The sequence below is a fragment of the Megalops cyprinoides genome, chromosome 25 (genome assembly GCF_013368585.1).
Source record: "Megalops cyprinoides isolate fMegCyp1 chromosome 25, fMegCyp1.pri, whole genome shotgun sequence".
Lineage (NCBI taxonomy): Eukaryota > Metazoa > Chordata > Actinopteri > Elopiformes > Megalopidae > Megalops > Megalops cyprinoides.
Genome location: NC_050607.1, coordinates 9,770,862 through 9,787,159, shown reverse-complemented (window position 1 = coordinate 9,787,159; position 16,298 = coordinate 9,770,862). Strand labels below are relative to the sequence as shown.

Below are 16,298 nucleotides of genomic sequence, written 5' to 3'. Positions count from 1 at the left end.
TTTTTTATACCTTTTTTCATTAAGACAGTGGTCTTTCATGTCGAATGTCTGCTTTACAGATGCCATGCTTTTTCCAATAAAATAATAATGAATAATAAATCTTATTGTACTGTTATTATTTAAATGTATATTGCTGTACAAATGAAACATGTGAATGAACATCGCAAAGAAATGTGATAGTGTTGAAATGGTAAAGGAGCCTGTCATGTTATTCCTCTCAGACTTTCCTATATGTACTGTCTTCCTGACACAAGAGGGAGCTATTCTATGCCTTTACAGTAGGTAGATATGGACACTGGTGGAGTTTTAAAAGTCAACATGTGAGCCTGAAAGTGGCTGCAGCACCACTCATGAGCTGAAGTGTGACCCCAGTGGTAGGATGATCAGAGCACTCTTCTGAGCCCTACCCTTGGTCATATGACAGTGTCAAATGAGTGTCTTATCTTTCAAGCAGCATGGACCACAAAAAATGATTTTCTTCCAAAAGCATTATATTATTGGAGGGGATTAATAATAATAAAAAAGTAAATCATTATCAGCTGTTACATTTAATATCTTAATATTTATGAGTATAATCCAAAAGCATGTCAGTGCACAGGATTCATGAAAGCATAAAACAGATAATTACCACTTGCATTTAAATAAATTAATTACTAACCCCCCCCCCCCCCCCCCAAAAAAGAAAAAAACCATGCAGGTCGATAGTAGTATCTAGTGTATACAAGTTATCAATGTGTCAAAATGATTTTCTTCTGCAAAAGTAAATCTTTCCATCTCCTGTGTTTCTCACCACAGTGTCTGTTACACACACTTTCTGCAGCTGTGTGGGGCTTTGGGCAAGAAGGAGGAGCACAGACAGACAGAAGTGATGCAGGATAGAAATATATGGAGAAAATGGAGAGAGAGTCCTCTGATTTGCCATAGTATGCGTTTGAAGCTTTGCTGTAGTCAGTCCTATAAGGCAGCAGTGAGTGTGATTGGTGGGGCGGGGTGAGAGTGTTCTCTCTGTGGGGCTGGCATGATGCACAGGGGCTCAGTCACCCTGAGGACTCAGAGGTGAATGTTTGGGTCTCTGAGCTCTGAGCTTTGGGTTTGTCTGTGCTGGTGAAGATGGACAGCTGTCTGTTTTTCCTCTCTCTCTCCTCCCTCCTGCTCACCACTGCTGGTAAGTACCAGGGTACCATGGTCTTCATTCTCTCCAAGATCCACATGCATGCAGGGATCAGAGGGTCAGGTGGAGCTGGAATGCTGGCAGCTCCTGGATGGAATAGATGCAATGCAGAGAGAGAGCTGTGCAGTCTTAAATGCTATTGAAACTTAATGTAAATATTCTGATTTTAATATTTTTAAATTCAGTTTGTTTAGTGCTTTCTTTTTACTTTGTTAAGTTTAGTGTTTGCTGTACATTTAGCAATTAAGTCTATCAATGCATAAAGACTTTGCTGCGACTGCTGAAGTATATACATTTTTCGATTTGGGTGTATGAGCCCAGTAAAAGTAACAGAAAGAAGTTTCATCAGTTGGAAATGAATGATTTTTTTTTCTTTTTGCTGTTTATAAAATATACTGCAGTGTTGCTTTAGTAACTTGCTCCTTTAACAATAATCCTTTTGAAATTTACATGAATATGTACCTCATGAAAAGCTGAGTTCGCTGTTTTTGCATTAATTACAGTTGAATAATAAAATCAGCGTTGCTTTTTTCAAAATATATATTTTTATTAGCACACATCTCAGAAGTCAGCCTTTGTTTTAGAATTTACAATACTGAGTGTAAGTAGCAACTTAAAGCATTCTGATTATGTTACATATGAGCCAAATATGCTAGTAATGTAAAAAAGAAACAATATTATTATTATTATTATTATTATTATAGAATATCATTAGTTATTATATGTTTTAAAGTTACATAATTCATGCTTCGTATTTGTTTCATGTTTCATATTACTTCATAATTATATATATTACTTTGCTATGTTCCATGGAATCCAGATTGCAAAATAATATTAAAAAAACATTTTTTATTAAAGGATGATACAATATAAATTGAATAATACATTACACTTTTCTTAATCAGAAAAAAAAATCCTCTTTAGTTGGGAATTGAATAATTATGAAGTAAAGTATGATGGGGTGATGTGGGTAATTATCCCCAAGCAATTACTTTCATAAAAGAGCACAGTTTGTAATAAATATTCCAATTATAGCAAAAATATTTTCCATAAGAATAAAGACACACAAATGCTACATACATTCTTTCACATTTCTGCAAGATTAGTTAGTTCCAATTGGAAACATTTATTCATACGGGCACTTATTTCCAAATTTTAAGCCACAAAGTCTCAACACCTAAAATGATTTTTTAAAAAACTGAAACAGCATGTAAATACAGCATGGAATGCAAATACACACATATCCACTTATATATGAAAATGTGAATCATATCCTCATCACACTGCTTCATCGTTCCTTACATATACACAAAAGCACATGAATACACAGCTAAACATACAATACAAATAAATACATATTCAAGGAAACATCACTTTGATATCAATACATTAAAAATTAGAGTTTCAATTTGTTTGCATTCCCTACGCATCTTCATTGACATATTTTCAACATTTCAGAAAACAAATTTTACATTTATTGCCTTGCAAATAAATTTATATTTACATTTTCATTATTTTCATTTCCACAAGATTTGCTAGTCATCTATCAGTATTGCCATTTATGTCTTAAATTATCTATAAAAAAAGTGAAGCATTGTTTTGCTTCATCTTATTACAACAGTAAAGCACATCATATTCCTTACATGTAGGCAGACAAAGGGATACATAGCTACATATACATGCTGCACATATGAAAACATCAAATTAATATCAGTAGTAACTTGAACTTTGTCTGTATTCCCTATATATCTTCATTTACACATTTTTTTAGGATTTCCGGGAAAAAACATTTATTGGGTTGTGGGTTATTCCATACATCAGAAAAATCAGAACAACCTTACAGCACAGATTTCAGCAGCTCTGTGGGGTTTAATCATAGCTCTGTGTCCAATGTCAGCACAGTGATTTGCTTTCCTGCAGACTTTAACACCAGAGAGGGAATTAAAAAGAGGTGAACTAGGATTATAATTTTTTTGATATGTATGTTTAAGAAAACATGTATTTATATGTACTTGATAGCAAAATATTGCAGGCCAATTGACAGGCAATCAATTAACATTCTATTTCAATGTTTTCAGACTGTGGTTTACAAAAAACTGCTATACACTGGCATTCTGTACTGCAATGGCAAAATGAAATAAAAGTAAATCTAATATATGTCAATTCTACAATACTCATTGCCTTCCAAATGTAACTTAGATGTAACATAGATTCAATACAGGTTTGCAACATTTTTTTTACAGCTGTGAGTCTCATGCATGGCAGTATTATCCTGGTTAAACATGGTGCATGGTAGTACTGTAAATACCTGTGAGTCCCCTCTGCAGCTGTAGTTTTGATGATCAGACAGGGAAACACAGCAGAAAGTTGGAACTGGTAAAATGACAAAACAATCAATGATTTATGAAAACAACATGAACAAAAATTTAGTCTGTTCATTACTCCTCGGCACATACGCAAAAATAAAAAAGTGGGTTTATTATCAGAATGTAAGTGTGAGGAATTTTCTTTTCAATGGGGCACATGAATCAATAATACACAAAAGTGTGTAAAATGAAAATATTGTGTCTTTTTGAATGTAAAACTGGCAAAATGTAATTTTTGACTTCCATGAAATAAGTGCAACATTTAATTTCTATGTACATAAATAAAACTGGGTAATACGGCTAGTCATTATTTAGCAAGATCATGATCTAATGTTTGCCTGGACATCAATCTGTTGAAGATATGTAGTATTGTATACTTTAAAGATCTATATTGACCCATATAGAAAGCAGAGGTAGCTCATCCACGATATCTATTCTATAAAAGTAACTGGCCCTATATTTGCAGACTTCATTAATCAAAACTAATGATCAGGGTCAACTCCAGTGAATAGACCCTGCATTAAGCAAACTTCTTTCTATTTCTCTCTTTTTCACCTCAACTGTATTTCTTAATTTGACAGTATCTATCTGAGAAATCCCAAAGGGAGATGTTTGCTACTATGAATTTTCCAGTACCTTCTATTTCACACACTAGAAATCTTTTACATCGAGAAAAAAAAATGTTCTCACCAGAGAAAGAAGTTGGATTCCAATATGCCACCAAAAATTCCACAAAATCAAAAATATAGATTGAAAATTCTTTGTCAAAACAGTTCTATCTCGTTGTATTCAGTGAAAATCTTCTGGTCACATTGGTTACTTTACACCGCACTGTAATGCCAGAAGTGTACAAAATTGCCATTGGCCAGGCAATATATTGGCAGATTGAAAATACATTGCTTTCTGCAAATGCTGAAAAAAGTAAAACATTTTCCCATCAATTGTTGCAGTTACATTATTATTTTTGGTATTATTACTATTATTATTGTTATCACTTATATGACTAATTACTCATAATAGAAATAATACTTAGGATAATGTGTTTTTTTAATTTCTTGAGAAATATTGTTCGGCTTGCCTTCTAATCAGGTCCATCTTTGGACACCAGTGCGATTTTCAAAAGTGATGGTACTGCAGAATGCCTGATGTCCTCAGAGGCATGGCCATCATAGCCCTGTCCAATCAAAGATGACCATTTAATTCACACCATACACTGGAACTGGACGTTTTATGTAGTTAACAGTGAGGTTTATGTCATCTTTACTCTGAGAAAATAACTAATACCAACTACTCCTACCATTGCTGTCACTACAAATGCTGCCAGTTCACTCCTAGTCTAATAAACGGGACAGGATGAATTTTTTCTTTATGCAAAATCCCATCTCAAACTTTGAATGTGCACAGTTAATTATGGATCATCAAGAAGGATTTATTCCGGACAATACAGTTAATCAAATACCCTTTTCTTTGTACAGAGGTAAAGCAGAAAATATGTTAAAAACATGCCAAACTGTTTGGTTCTCTTCTGCAGAGCTTTTATAATTTTAATCAAGTATTGGTCCAATTTCATTTTCTTTGGGACAAAGTGCAATGAATATTGATTTTTATATTACACACAATGAAAAAACAGATTCATGTCAAAATACAGTATGTTCTGGTAAAAATCTAAGGAAGTAATTTTATCAAATGAAAACTGAGCTTTGATATGATGGGATTAATGCTCCAGAGTGAAATATATATCACTACTTGAAATCCGCGTCACTCTCTCCTCCAGACGACTTTGCAGCGCCGTCTTAATTCGATTTTGCAGAGAGAAGCCCCTCTCTGCTGGCACGCTTGACACGGGCAGAACACAGGCAATTTCAGCCAGTGTAGCCCAGTCGGTGTACAGCTCACTGAACTCATAAATAAGCATTTGCACTGTAGGCTGTTAATAGACTGTGCCTGTTTCGCTGTCAAAGCACGAATGTCCCGTTTAGGGACAGCCTTCGTTATAGCTACGTTTTGTATGAGCATTATTATCGGAAATTTTGACGGGCAAGTTTTTAATTTATCGGTTCTTTATGAATTTTACCAGACAAAAATTGGTAATTACCGGATAACAGAAGCCCTGTTAAATCTATTTTAGAGTTGGTTATATTTTCCTTCCATTTATTTGGCCTTTTACCATTTCTAATTTTCTTCTAAAGGTTCCAATCAAATCATCAGCTCATACATCACACTTGTTTTAGACAAACAGCAGCGCTGTTTGAAGTGGAAAGTGGTACAAAGTGGAGGTTCTGTAATCCCAAAATCATCTTTGGAAATATCACTATGTTATATACGTGGAGAACACAAAGGACCTCTTACTGTGGCTCTGCTAGCATGAAAATTAACCGCATTGTTTTCTCAGCGTTTTATCATCTTTTTTCCTTCTAAATTATCTATGTAGTCTTACTGTACCTCCAAATTGTAATCACATTTGTATGCCATTTTACTGAATGATGTTTTGTAGAAGCATGTGGTTATAAATGTAATAAGTATAAATGACAACTGGTACATTAAATGGCCTCTTTCTCCCCTGTATCTGCAGACGGTGGTGATGTGAGGCTGGTGAATGGTGGCAGTCCCTGTGCCGGGAGGGTGGAGGTTCTTCATGATGGACAGTGGGGGACAGTGCTTGGTGAGCAGTGGAATATAAATGCTGCTACAGTGGTGTGCAGAGAGTTGGGCTGTGGGGCTGCTGTGGAAGCACCAGGTGAAGCTCACTTTGGAGAGGGATCTGGGAAAATATGGATGGCTATGGTGATCTGCATGGGGTCAGAGTCCACGCTGAAGGACTGTATATCAATGAGGTGGGGTATAGACAGAATGTACCCTCGCCATGATAAGGATGCTGGGGTCATCTGCTCAGGTACGTTTGGTCAGCTCATTAAATGTTTATTGCTTAAGAACTTTGGAGGGAATTTTATGAGACTTATGACTTTATGAGTAGGATGATATTAAGAAGAATAGGATTAACTTAAGGAAGAGAAGTCTTATGTTGGTTATCATGATTATTATTATATTTTTTATCCGAGTGTTATCTGATATTACTCCACTCTTCACACTTTTTATTCTTTCTTTTCACTATTTTCCACATTTTAGAACAATGCTAAAGACATCAAAACTATGAAATAACACAGATATAATTATGCAGTGACCAAAAAAGTGTTGTAAACAACTCAAAACTACGTTATATCTTAGATTATGCAAAGTAGCCCAAAATATTTTAAAAAAAAATTATTTGGAAAGAAATGCATACATGGGTATCAACTTCATGATTTATATTTGTCTAAGAAAAAAATGTCAAGCTTTTAAGCGGAATTCTTCATGAACATGTTACCTTAATCAGGTATGGTACTGGTACTTGACTGGTACTGTGTGTGTGTATATATATACAGTGAGGTCCAAAAGTCTGAGACCACTAGTCAAAATACTTCTATTTTGCATTTGTTTCGAATGCAATACTAATTTGTTCATTACAAATGATAATATCAGCTTAACAATTTGAGTCAAAAGTTGAATCTTTGAAAAATGTACATGAATTTCAGAATATCTTAGTATTTGGTATGTCCCCCTTTTGCTTTTAAGACAGCAAACACTCAAGCTGGCATGGACTCCACAAGTTTGTGCAAAACCTGATGACCCATGTTATCCCAGCATGATTTGACAATGTTCCAAAGAGCTTCTGGTGATGTCACAGAATGCTTGGCTTTCTCAGTCTTCAGGTGTCCCCATAATTATTCAATGGGGTTGCGGTCAGGTGACTGTGGGAAAGTCCATGACAGTCAGGACTCCTTGGTCTTCTTTAGTCTTCAAGTAGTTCTTATAAAGCTTTGAGGTGTGTTTGGGGTCATTATACTGCTGCAGTTTGAATCCTTCTCCACAAAGATGTTTTATATGTGTGTGTGTGTGTGTGTGTGTGTGTATGTATGTATGTTGTTTTATTGGCTAGGTCCCAGGCTGGTTGGGGGGCCTCACCAGTGCTCTGGGAGAGTAGAGTTCTCGAATGGTGACACGATGTGTGATGCTGTGTTCGACCAGCACGACGCAGAGGTTTTGTGTCGGGAGCTGGGGTGTGGAGTACCTGAGGTGCTGAGGGCAGCTGCATTTGGAGAGGGGGAGGGTCAGGTGTGGTCAGAGGAGATTCAGTGTAAAGGTAATGAGTCCCAACTCATCAACTGTCCAAGATCATCCATACAAAATGAGAGCTGCTCTCATAAGCAAGATGTGGGAGTGACATGTTTTGGTAAGTGCTTCTTATTTACCAAATGTCTTTTTGATACAGTTGGTGGGGACTATTGTTACCAAAATTAATCTTGATACCTTTTAAATCATTTGCAGAGACCCCATTATGAAAAAATGCAAAAATGTCCTTACATTGCAATTTTGCCTCTCTGAATCCATAACATTTTTGTCACAGTGTATACATTGTAGACTGACTGTATATGTGTTTGTATGTTTAAGCTGCTTGCTAACCCTCCTTGTTCTGTATGCAGGGTACAGTAATTCCAGGCTGGTGAATGGTTCAGACTCCTGCTCTGGCCGAGTGGAGCTGCAGTACAGCAGTGAGTGGGGCTCGGTGTGTGATGCATGCTGGGATATGAGAGCCGCCACTGTCCTCTGTCAGCAGCTGGGCTGTGGGACAGCAGTGGCAATCCCGGGACAAGCTTGGTTTGGAGAGGGGAGCGGGCCAATCTGGACTGATGTGTTTGAGTGCCAGGGGAATGAGACACGCCTCTCACAGTGCACTGTCTCTTCCTGGAATCGAGCTGCATGCTCACATGGACAAGATGCAGGGGTCGTCTGCTCCGGTGAGAACTGACATATTTATTTAGACATGTATGTGCATGTGCCACAAATGACCATTGGCTGTAGAAAGGTCAAACCTAGGAGAAGCCTGACAAGAGCATGGGCTTGTTGTTGTTGTTCTTGTTGGCTCCTGATTTCTCTTTGGAAACTGTTCAAACCATGTAAAGGTATTTGACAACAGCACAGTAAAGAAGATGCAGTATGAGATGCTGAACAAAAAAACATTCCATTTTTCCTTACTTTAGGTTTTCAAATGCAAATTGTTATCCATTGTAAGTCACTGTCAAAGGACATTGAATGACTGTACTCTCTGCAGGATCAAACTCTTCAGTTATAGATGGGCAGGTGAGGCTGTCTGGAGAGAATGGGTGTGAAGGCCAGGTGGAGGTGTACTACCAGCAGACCTGGAGGAGAGTTCTCCTGGACACCTGGGGCTTCAATGAGACCTCAGTAGTGTGCAGACAGCTGGGCTGTGGCTCAGCTGAGCAGGTCCAAAGCTCCTCTCCATCTGGGGGGAGGAACAGGGATGATTGTGTCACAGATTACAGGTGTTCTGGTGTGGAGTCTCACCTGGGGAACTGCGGTGCTCCTGACACACTCACCTGTAGTTCCAGCCAGCAGGTGTCCATCGTCTGCTCCAGTGAGTACAGATTAATGATGAGGGAGAACTTCATGATCATCAAACACTTCAACAACAAAGCCACACAACTTATTTCATCAAACAAATATTTTACAAACAATAATGATTATTATTGTGTAAGTGTGACTGGCTGACCTCCTAATGAAATCTGTAGTTATTATTACAATACAAGCTTTAGAGATTAATTATTGTAGTATAAGTTTTAGTGAATGGCTGACTCTCTGATGATGCAGTGTTTTATTATGCTCTACTGACTCTTCTAATGAGCCTCTCTCAGTATCACTGCACTCATGCTCAGCAACACCTTTAAAACATGAAAATTTGAGCACTAATCAGTAAAACATTGACAGTTCTGTTTTATTCCAAAAAAATAACAATGCTTAAATGTGTTTTGCTGTGGCTGCAGAAACATGATGGTAAAAAATGAGTTCATAGTACACATAGACACTTTGTTAAAGTAAGTCTAACAGGCATAATATGTTAAACTGAGAATAATTAGCAAGTTTGAGAAAAGCTAATTAGTAGAAAATGCATTTCTGATTCACATCTAGCTGTTGCAGCAAAACTATGAGATCAATCACTTCTCACACCTCACTTTTAACATCAGAAAACCCCTCTCACATGACGCTAAGTTAGAAAGCCTGCTCCCATGCTAGGTAGCTGTCACCAACTAGTTTTGGTTGTCACACAGGTCAAACAGTTAAAAAGTAAACATGAATTCTTACAAAATATTACACAGAATCCTTGATTATGCTGCATGGGTTTTTATAGTTGAGAGTAATTATTAGAAACTCCTCAGTTATATTTCTGTATTGCTGTGAACAATATTGTATTTGCACTCCTGTGTGTAAATGTGAGTCTTTCCCTCTACTCCATCTTTCCTTCTCTCACTCTCTCTCTCTCAGACCACAGGTCCCTCAGGCTGGTGGGGGGAGGGGGGGACTGTGCTGGAAGGCTGGAGGTGTTCCACAGGGGCTCCTGGGGTACGGTGTGTGATGATTCCTGGGACCTGGAGGATGCTCAGGTGGTGTGCAGGCAGCTCCGGTGTGGGACGGCCCTCAGTGTCCCCTCACCCTCCCCCTACGGGCCAGGAACTGGAGCCATCTGGCTGGATGAGGTGGGCTGCGTGGGGAACGAGACGTCCCTGCGGGAGTGTCACTCAGCAGAGTGGGGACAACACAACTGTGGACACCAAAAGGATGTAGGGATCATTTGCTCAGGTACAAAAAACCTCTGTGTTTCTCAGTCCTGGTCCTGGGGACCCACTGTGTATGCTAGTTTAAATGATCTCTCAGTTAATTAGGTTTATCTCACCTATTAAATGAGCACTGATTTCTCTTATAATAAATACCTAAATATAGTGTTGCAAAATGTTCAAAATGTGAAATTTTCCACGGGATGCCTGCTTTCATTGTAACTTGTAATGATGTTAGCGTTGTTATTTTATGGACAAGACAACTCAGTCAGAGTGGAGTTGTGCATTTGATATGCTTCACTTCATTGTGACAGAATTCAAGCAGCTCAGACTGGGAATGACACAAAACACAGAGGGTTGTGAGGGGCAGGCAGAAGTCTTCTACAACGGCACCTGGGGGAGTGTGTGTATGAATGACATGGTGCCAGATACAGCTCGAGTGATCTGCCGCCAGCTGGGCTGTGGGGACGCTGTAGGTTTTCAAGACGGAACCACCTCTTTGCCACCGGATGCTCCTCGATGGTTGGACAACGTGCAATGCCGTCCTCATGACACTTCCCTCTGGCAGTGCCAGTCTTCACCTTGGGGTCAAAACGATTGCAGTCCCAATGAGGTGGCTGTTATCACCTGCACAGGTATAGACACCAGTTGTCCCAACAGCAGGGGCAAAATCCTCTTATTGAGCACTGATTTCACACCTTTCAATGGAAAGAGAGAACATTTGAGTGCTTTATCGATACTCTTGAGCAATCATTATTACAAATCTGTATTTATGGAGCTGTCCTACTGGTAGTTCCTCTTCATTAGTGTGTTCTTGCGCAATGCAGTGTAGCTGTCTCAGCTCATTTTGAGTCACTATAAATATAATATTAAATAATAGAATGGTGCAGTGCAAGTTAACATTTCATAGATCATTGCCTGGTTCAATTTACATACAGTAAATATTATGTTTTAAGGTGTTGCTTTAATAAGTCATTCTCAAGCACAGTATCTTGGCTGCAATGTTTTTATTGTTGTTGCAGTGTTTGCAGCTTGATGTATCTTTGCTATAATTCTGTCTGACGTGTTAGTTATTTTTTAATAACAGTTTTGTAAATGGGCCTTTTCCTTCTGAAGGCCCTAAGAGGAAAGTTCCCAGCTTAGAGACGACACTTCAGTCGAATAAGACCCAGGTCCATCAGCAGAAAGGTGAGTTCAGAACCACACCAGCGATTTCCCAGAGTCTCTCAGGCAAAGTGAATGAGTGACCTGGCTGATCTGTTCCAGAGCTGAGGCTGGCCAGCCCCAGGAACTGCTCTGGGAGGGTGGAAGTTCAGATTGGGGGCTCCTGGGGGTCCATCTGCAATGACTTCTGGGACATGAGGGAGGCTGAGGTGGTGTGCAGACAGCTGGGCTGTGGGGAGGCACTGAGACCTGATGAGAACAGCACGTCCACCAGAGGAGATGGATCCTTCTGGCTTGACGAGATCAAATGCAGGGGCACAGAGCTCTACCTTTGGGACTGTCCTCACTCTGTGCTGAGAGAGAGGAGCTGCCGAGACAAGGAAGATGCTGGGGTTACTTGCGCAGGTGAGAAGCCACATATTTTCTTTTCAATGAACGCTTAAAACAGACCTGATATTGGAAACTGATATATGGCTCTTGTCAAAATGGCAAATTTTTGGTGTTCATAATAAGATAGTACAGCTTTGTCAATAATCACACGTTCATATGTCACAAAAAATTAATTTAACAAAAATCACTTACTAAATTTATTGATTAGTTTAGTAAGTTTGATCAATTTAATACTCTCAATTCTTGCAAATTACTGGCATAAGACTCAACTATGTATAGTTATAAATAACACTAGGACAAAATCAAATACTGTTTAAAAACTCAACTTACTGAATCAATGTGTATATTTGAATCATTTCAGCTGATTCACAACATGTAATACAATATTCAGCTGAGTGCAATGGCAGTTTAGTATTTGTACTATGAATCTTAAAGTTAATCATGTATTCCACCTCAATAACTGGAGTATGTAGCACATCATACATTTTGAAAAATAATTTAGATGTGCAGTACCATGGTGCCACTCACAATGACAGAGAAAGGAAAGACACCCTTAGTCTGAAGACAGGAAAAGCATCATGAAGATTGAAGGTGAAAATGAAAGCCGACCAGGAAGTCACCAGTGATCAAGGACGTTTATAGAAATTCTTGCTGATTTAGGCAGCAGTTGACACACTGGTGAAGTCTGTGGTCAAACAGTGATTACATATAAATATTTGTAGTCTACAAAGGGTCCAATATCATAAGGATTTTCCAAAACTATGAATTTAAGAAAAAATCATTTATTTCATTGTGATTATGCTTATAAGAATCAACTGCTTATGAGAATCGAAGGCTTTCTCTATTAATCACTATGTAAGAATGATCCTGCCACCGTTGCCAGTGATCCAGGTACAGCCTTTAAATCCTCATCCTCACCACAGCTCCACACTATGGTCCCCTGCAGTCCTCACCTCTCTGTGCTGTCTGTTGCTTCCTGCCCTCCTGTCCCCCGCAGGAGAGCCCAAACGTCCTACAGTGACTCAGCCCCCATCAGGCATTTCCATCTCCAATGTGGCCTTCCTGGTGCTGGGGGCTCTGCTGTTCCTGCTGCTGGCTCTGCTGTTTGTGCAGGTGTCCCGGACCAGAGCGCTGAAGAGAGGTAGGGATGGACGGATCAGATTTCCTCACATTAATGACATGGCCATTCAACCAATTAAGACACAAATAAGTGATCAACACCTTTGGACAAAACAAACAAAAAGCATAGCAACCAGGATGCATCACCTTTAGTGATGTCATTTTCATGTGAAGTGAGAGCTTCAGTGCTGGAGACCTGACTCTACAACATTACAACACCTCTGTGTTGTTCCTCTGTTCCTTTGTGACCTAAGAGATCTGTGTGTGTCTCTGTGTGTTCACTCCCACAGCACTGTCTCAGGGGAAACAAGCCCCCATATATGAGGCCGTCTACGAGGAGATCGAGTACAAAGAGACCAGAGAGGAAGCCTACAGCACCCCCCGAAGGGGTGAGCCCATTCATTCACTTTTAAATGCCTCTTTCACATGTTGTCAATCAACATCTTAGGACACACAGCTTACACAGCACTTTACCATATGGGCCCTACATAACCAGTAATAACACCAGCTGCAGAACACTTTCTGTCTCACAGCCACTCACTCACACACTCAAACTGATCTCAGAACAGGCAGATAGTGCTGCCAGACACAGACAGGAGGAAGAGCCACTGCTGCTGTACTCTTCACTCTGAATACTGCAGAGCAGCACAGCACCATTCTGGTATGGGTGCATTTTACTCATCAGGGTTTACAGAGGATCCGTCCCGCAGATAGAAATTAGTCAGGCAGGTGCGTTGGAATTGATCCAACATGCAGATAAGAATCAATGGGGCGGGTGTGCAGAGCCGTATTATAACTGCCGTGCATCTGCCTCTAGTCATGTGATCATGGTAGAGAAACCACACAAGTCTCTCACAGCTTCAGTGCTGTAACCTTGCAGGAGGAGGAGAGAGAAACATGTCTGTACAGCACGGGGGGAGAGGATGCACATGATCAGCGGTGACAGTTAACGTCTGTGTGTGTGTGGCGGAAGGTTTTGGGGAGAGTTTGAAAGAGAGAGAGTGTGTGTCTGGGTGTGTGTGTGTCTCTGTGTCTGTGTCAGTGTGTGTGTTTTTGTGTCTGTGTGCAAGAGTAGCCTTGCATCTTTTGTCCTTCTTAACTGGGAGACATACAAGCAAAGGACAGTTTGTGTTTTCTCTGACCGGGGACAGGACTGCCCTTCTCTGCTCTTCACAGGAAGTGTCATTTCTGAGGATTTACCCTCTGGGTATGAAGATGTGGGGGATGGTGAAGCAGACGCCATGTCAGGTATGGATGAGCTGTTTGGGTCCCTGAGTGGATCGGGGAGGTAGTGATGGAGAGAGGGGCCTTGCATGACACACTCATTAGGATGTGAGGACATGCTGTGTGGTTACATTTCACCATGTAGTTTTGGGCTGTTTTGTGGAGTGTAGAGACACGTTGCACTGTTTCTCAGTGCTGTTGTGATGAGCTTTGAGTTTAGATCTCTTTCATTCAGACGGTTCTGGGAGAGAAGAGGGAGTCAAGCATTATGATGATGCCATTGCCACTGAGCAGAGTCCAGGTAGTTTGCCAGTTGTATTTTTTATTATGCTCATGCTTCAAACAATGATCCAATTTGTCATACAATGTCTGTAGTGACAAAGTGCCACTAATCAGAAGATACTGTTTTATTGTGTCTGGTTCAGGAGAGCTGATGACAGAGGACACACCAGAGAACTATGATGATGTTGTTCCAATCGATCAGACTGCAAGCAACTTGTCAAGTGAGCTCACTTTCCCAGTGGTGAATATTGTATGTCATGGCCAGGGTATTCTGGAAGAATATCATTTTTGGAAATAAAACATTAATCCTTGTTCAGCAAATTTTTCATATTTGGGAGTTATTTAAAGGTCTACGTAAGTTGGGACAGCAGTAGCAGTTCTGCTGAATTCCTTTCAAACTTGCATCAATGCTGTGTTTCTGTTTAAGGAGGTGTGCTGACAGGAGACACCACAGAGTACTATGATGATGTTATGAGCGTGGGGCAGAGTGCAGACGTTGAGGCAGGTCAGTGTCTCTCCACAGATGACCTTTACCACAAACAAACATTACAATGTTTGCAATGTTCAATGAACCCTTTATAATGTTGTCTGCAGTGGGGGTTCAGAACTCTCTGTTAACATTTGTGATCTTCATGTAACTTAAGAACTAAAAAATAACTGAGGAGGTTAAGAAATTCTGCTTGTTTAAAACACATACATGGTCACTGTTAATCGGCAAATCTCACAATATGTGTGTTGAGGAACAGCTGCTTTCTTCACTGTCTGTCTGGTGTCACTACTCGCTGCACCACGTCACTCCCTGCGGGAGGTTTATAACAGTCACTCAGCTGTAGCTCCGTCTGTGTGGTTTTTGACAGACACTTAATTATTCATCACAGACACTTAATTCACTGTTACAGGTTGTGAAACAGGGAGTTGCTTTTCTTTCATGGTTCCTTGCCCTGTTCCTGTACCTGTGCATAACTGCCCTGCGTGTCTCTAGCCTGTGTCCCTTACTCTGTCCCTGCAGCGGGGAGAGTCCTGGCCACACTGTCCCCTGAGGAGGGACTCCCAGCCCCTGATGGGCTTGACTATGATGATGTGGGGGAGGAGCCACAGTTTGGGTGACAGTTTCATCTGGGGATAAACCCCACCCACAGACTGAGAGAATTCCATGCTTAGCAGCTAGATGAAGATGAATGTAAATTGTTATTGCAACTTCCAAAGGCTTTCATTAATTGTGTATGTCCTTTTTTAGAAATGAATTTAATTTGGTTTTTGTACTTATTTGTATAATTTTTAAAAAATGTGTATTAATTTTTTAAATATTACTTTTAATATGAGTTGTGATGTCATGGTTTTCACTGGTCCTTTCTGTACTCAGTTTATCAAACATATTTCCGGTTAATTGACCAGTTTTGCACCTGTCCATTTTTACAACAGTGGACCTTTGTTGAAAATATCCATTTTTAATGCTTATGCAGCACATTTACCATTCACTTTCAAATAAAATTGCATTTGATAAAAAAGAAATCTCATCATTCTGTTATCATTTTGTTTTCACTCTCTTACTGAGCATATGTTTAGACTTAGGGTTTCCAAACTTTAGCGTGGCTAATTTATGAACTTCCTTATATTCTCCAAAGATCCTAGGAGACCTAAGAGAATCAGCATTTACAATGTGCTAAAGTTTGTAAAAAAAAATCAATCATGTGAATGTAAACAGAACAATGTTTTTTGCCTGATATTTTTTATCTTATGATATGTGTGACTTAGAGGCTGCGAAACAAGATTAACAGTTATTTTATTTCTGTTATTTGGAGCACAGTGAAATTCCTTGAAAGGAGCTTTCCAAATTCTGTACAATGAATTGATTACTTAAGCTAAATAAATTAAATTACATTAATTAAAAATGTGAACATGTGTCAAAAGGTG

At 39.5% G+C, this 16,298-nt stretch overlaps 1 protein-coding gene across 1 annotated transcript; it reads left to right on the top strand.

Annotated features, from left to right (window-relative positions):
• Positions 1-1,110: 1,110 nt before the first annotated feature.
• LOC118771694 (scavenger receptor cysteine-rich type 1 protein M130-like) lies at positions 1,111-15,491 on the top strand. The gene is made up of 15 exons (XM_036519702.1): positions 1,111-1,165; positions 6,110-6,443; positions 7,521-7,807; positions 8,058-8,372; positions 8,687-9,019; positions 9,919-10,230; positions 10,520-10,840; positions 11,322-11,393; positions 11,472-11,774; positions 12,757-12,900; positions 13,169-13,267; positions 14,055-14,126; positions 14,528-14,605; positions 14,812-14,889; positions 15,394-15,491. Exons 1-15 carry the CDS (start codon positions 1,111-1,113, stop codon positions 15,489-15,491), a joined length of 2,901 nt encoding a protein of 966 aa, XP_036375595.1.
• The last annotated feature ends 807 nt before the right edge of the window (positions 15,492-16,298 follow it).

Excerpts from the sequence above, each read along its gene's own strand:
- LOC118771694 (XM_036519702.1), top strand. The coding sequence starts at position 1,111 with ATGGACAGCTGTCTGTTTTTCCTCTCTCTCTCCTCCCTCCTGCTCACC. Across the intron at positions 13,268-14,054 it reads CTACAGCACCCCCCGAAGGG|GAAGTGTCATTTCTGAGGAT; the intron begins GTGAGCCCATTC and ends TGCTCTTCACAG. Across the intron at positions 14,890-15,393 it reads GAGTGCAGACGTTGAGGCAG|CGGGGAGAGTCCTGGCCACA; the intron begins GTCAGTGTCTCT and ends CTGTCCCTGCAG.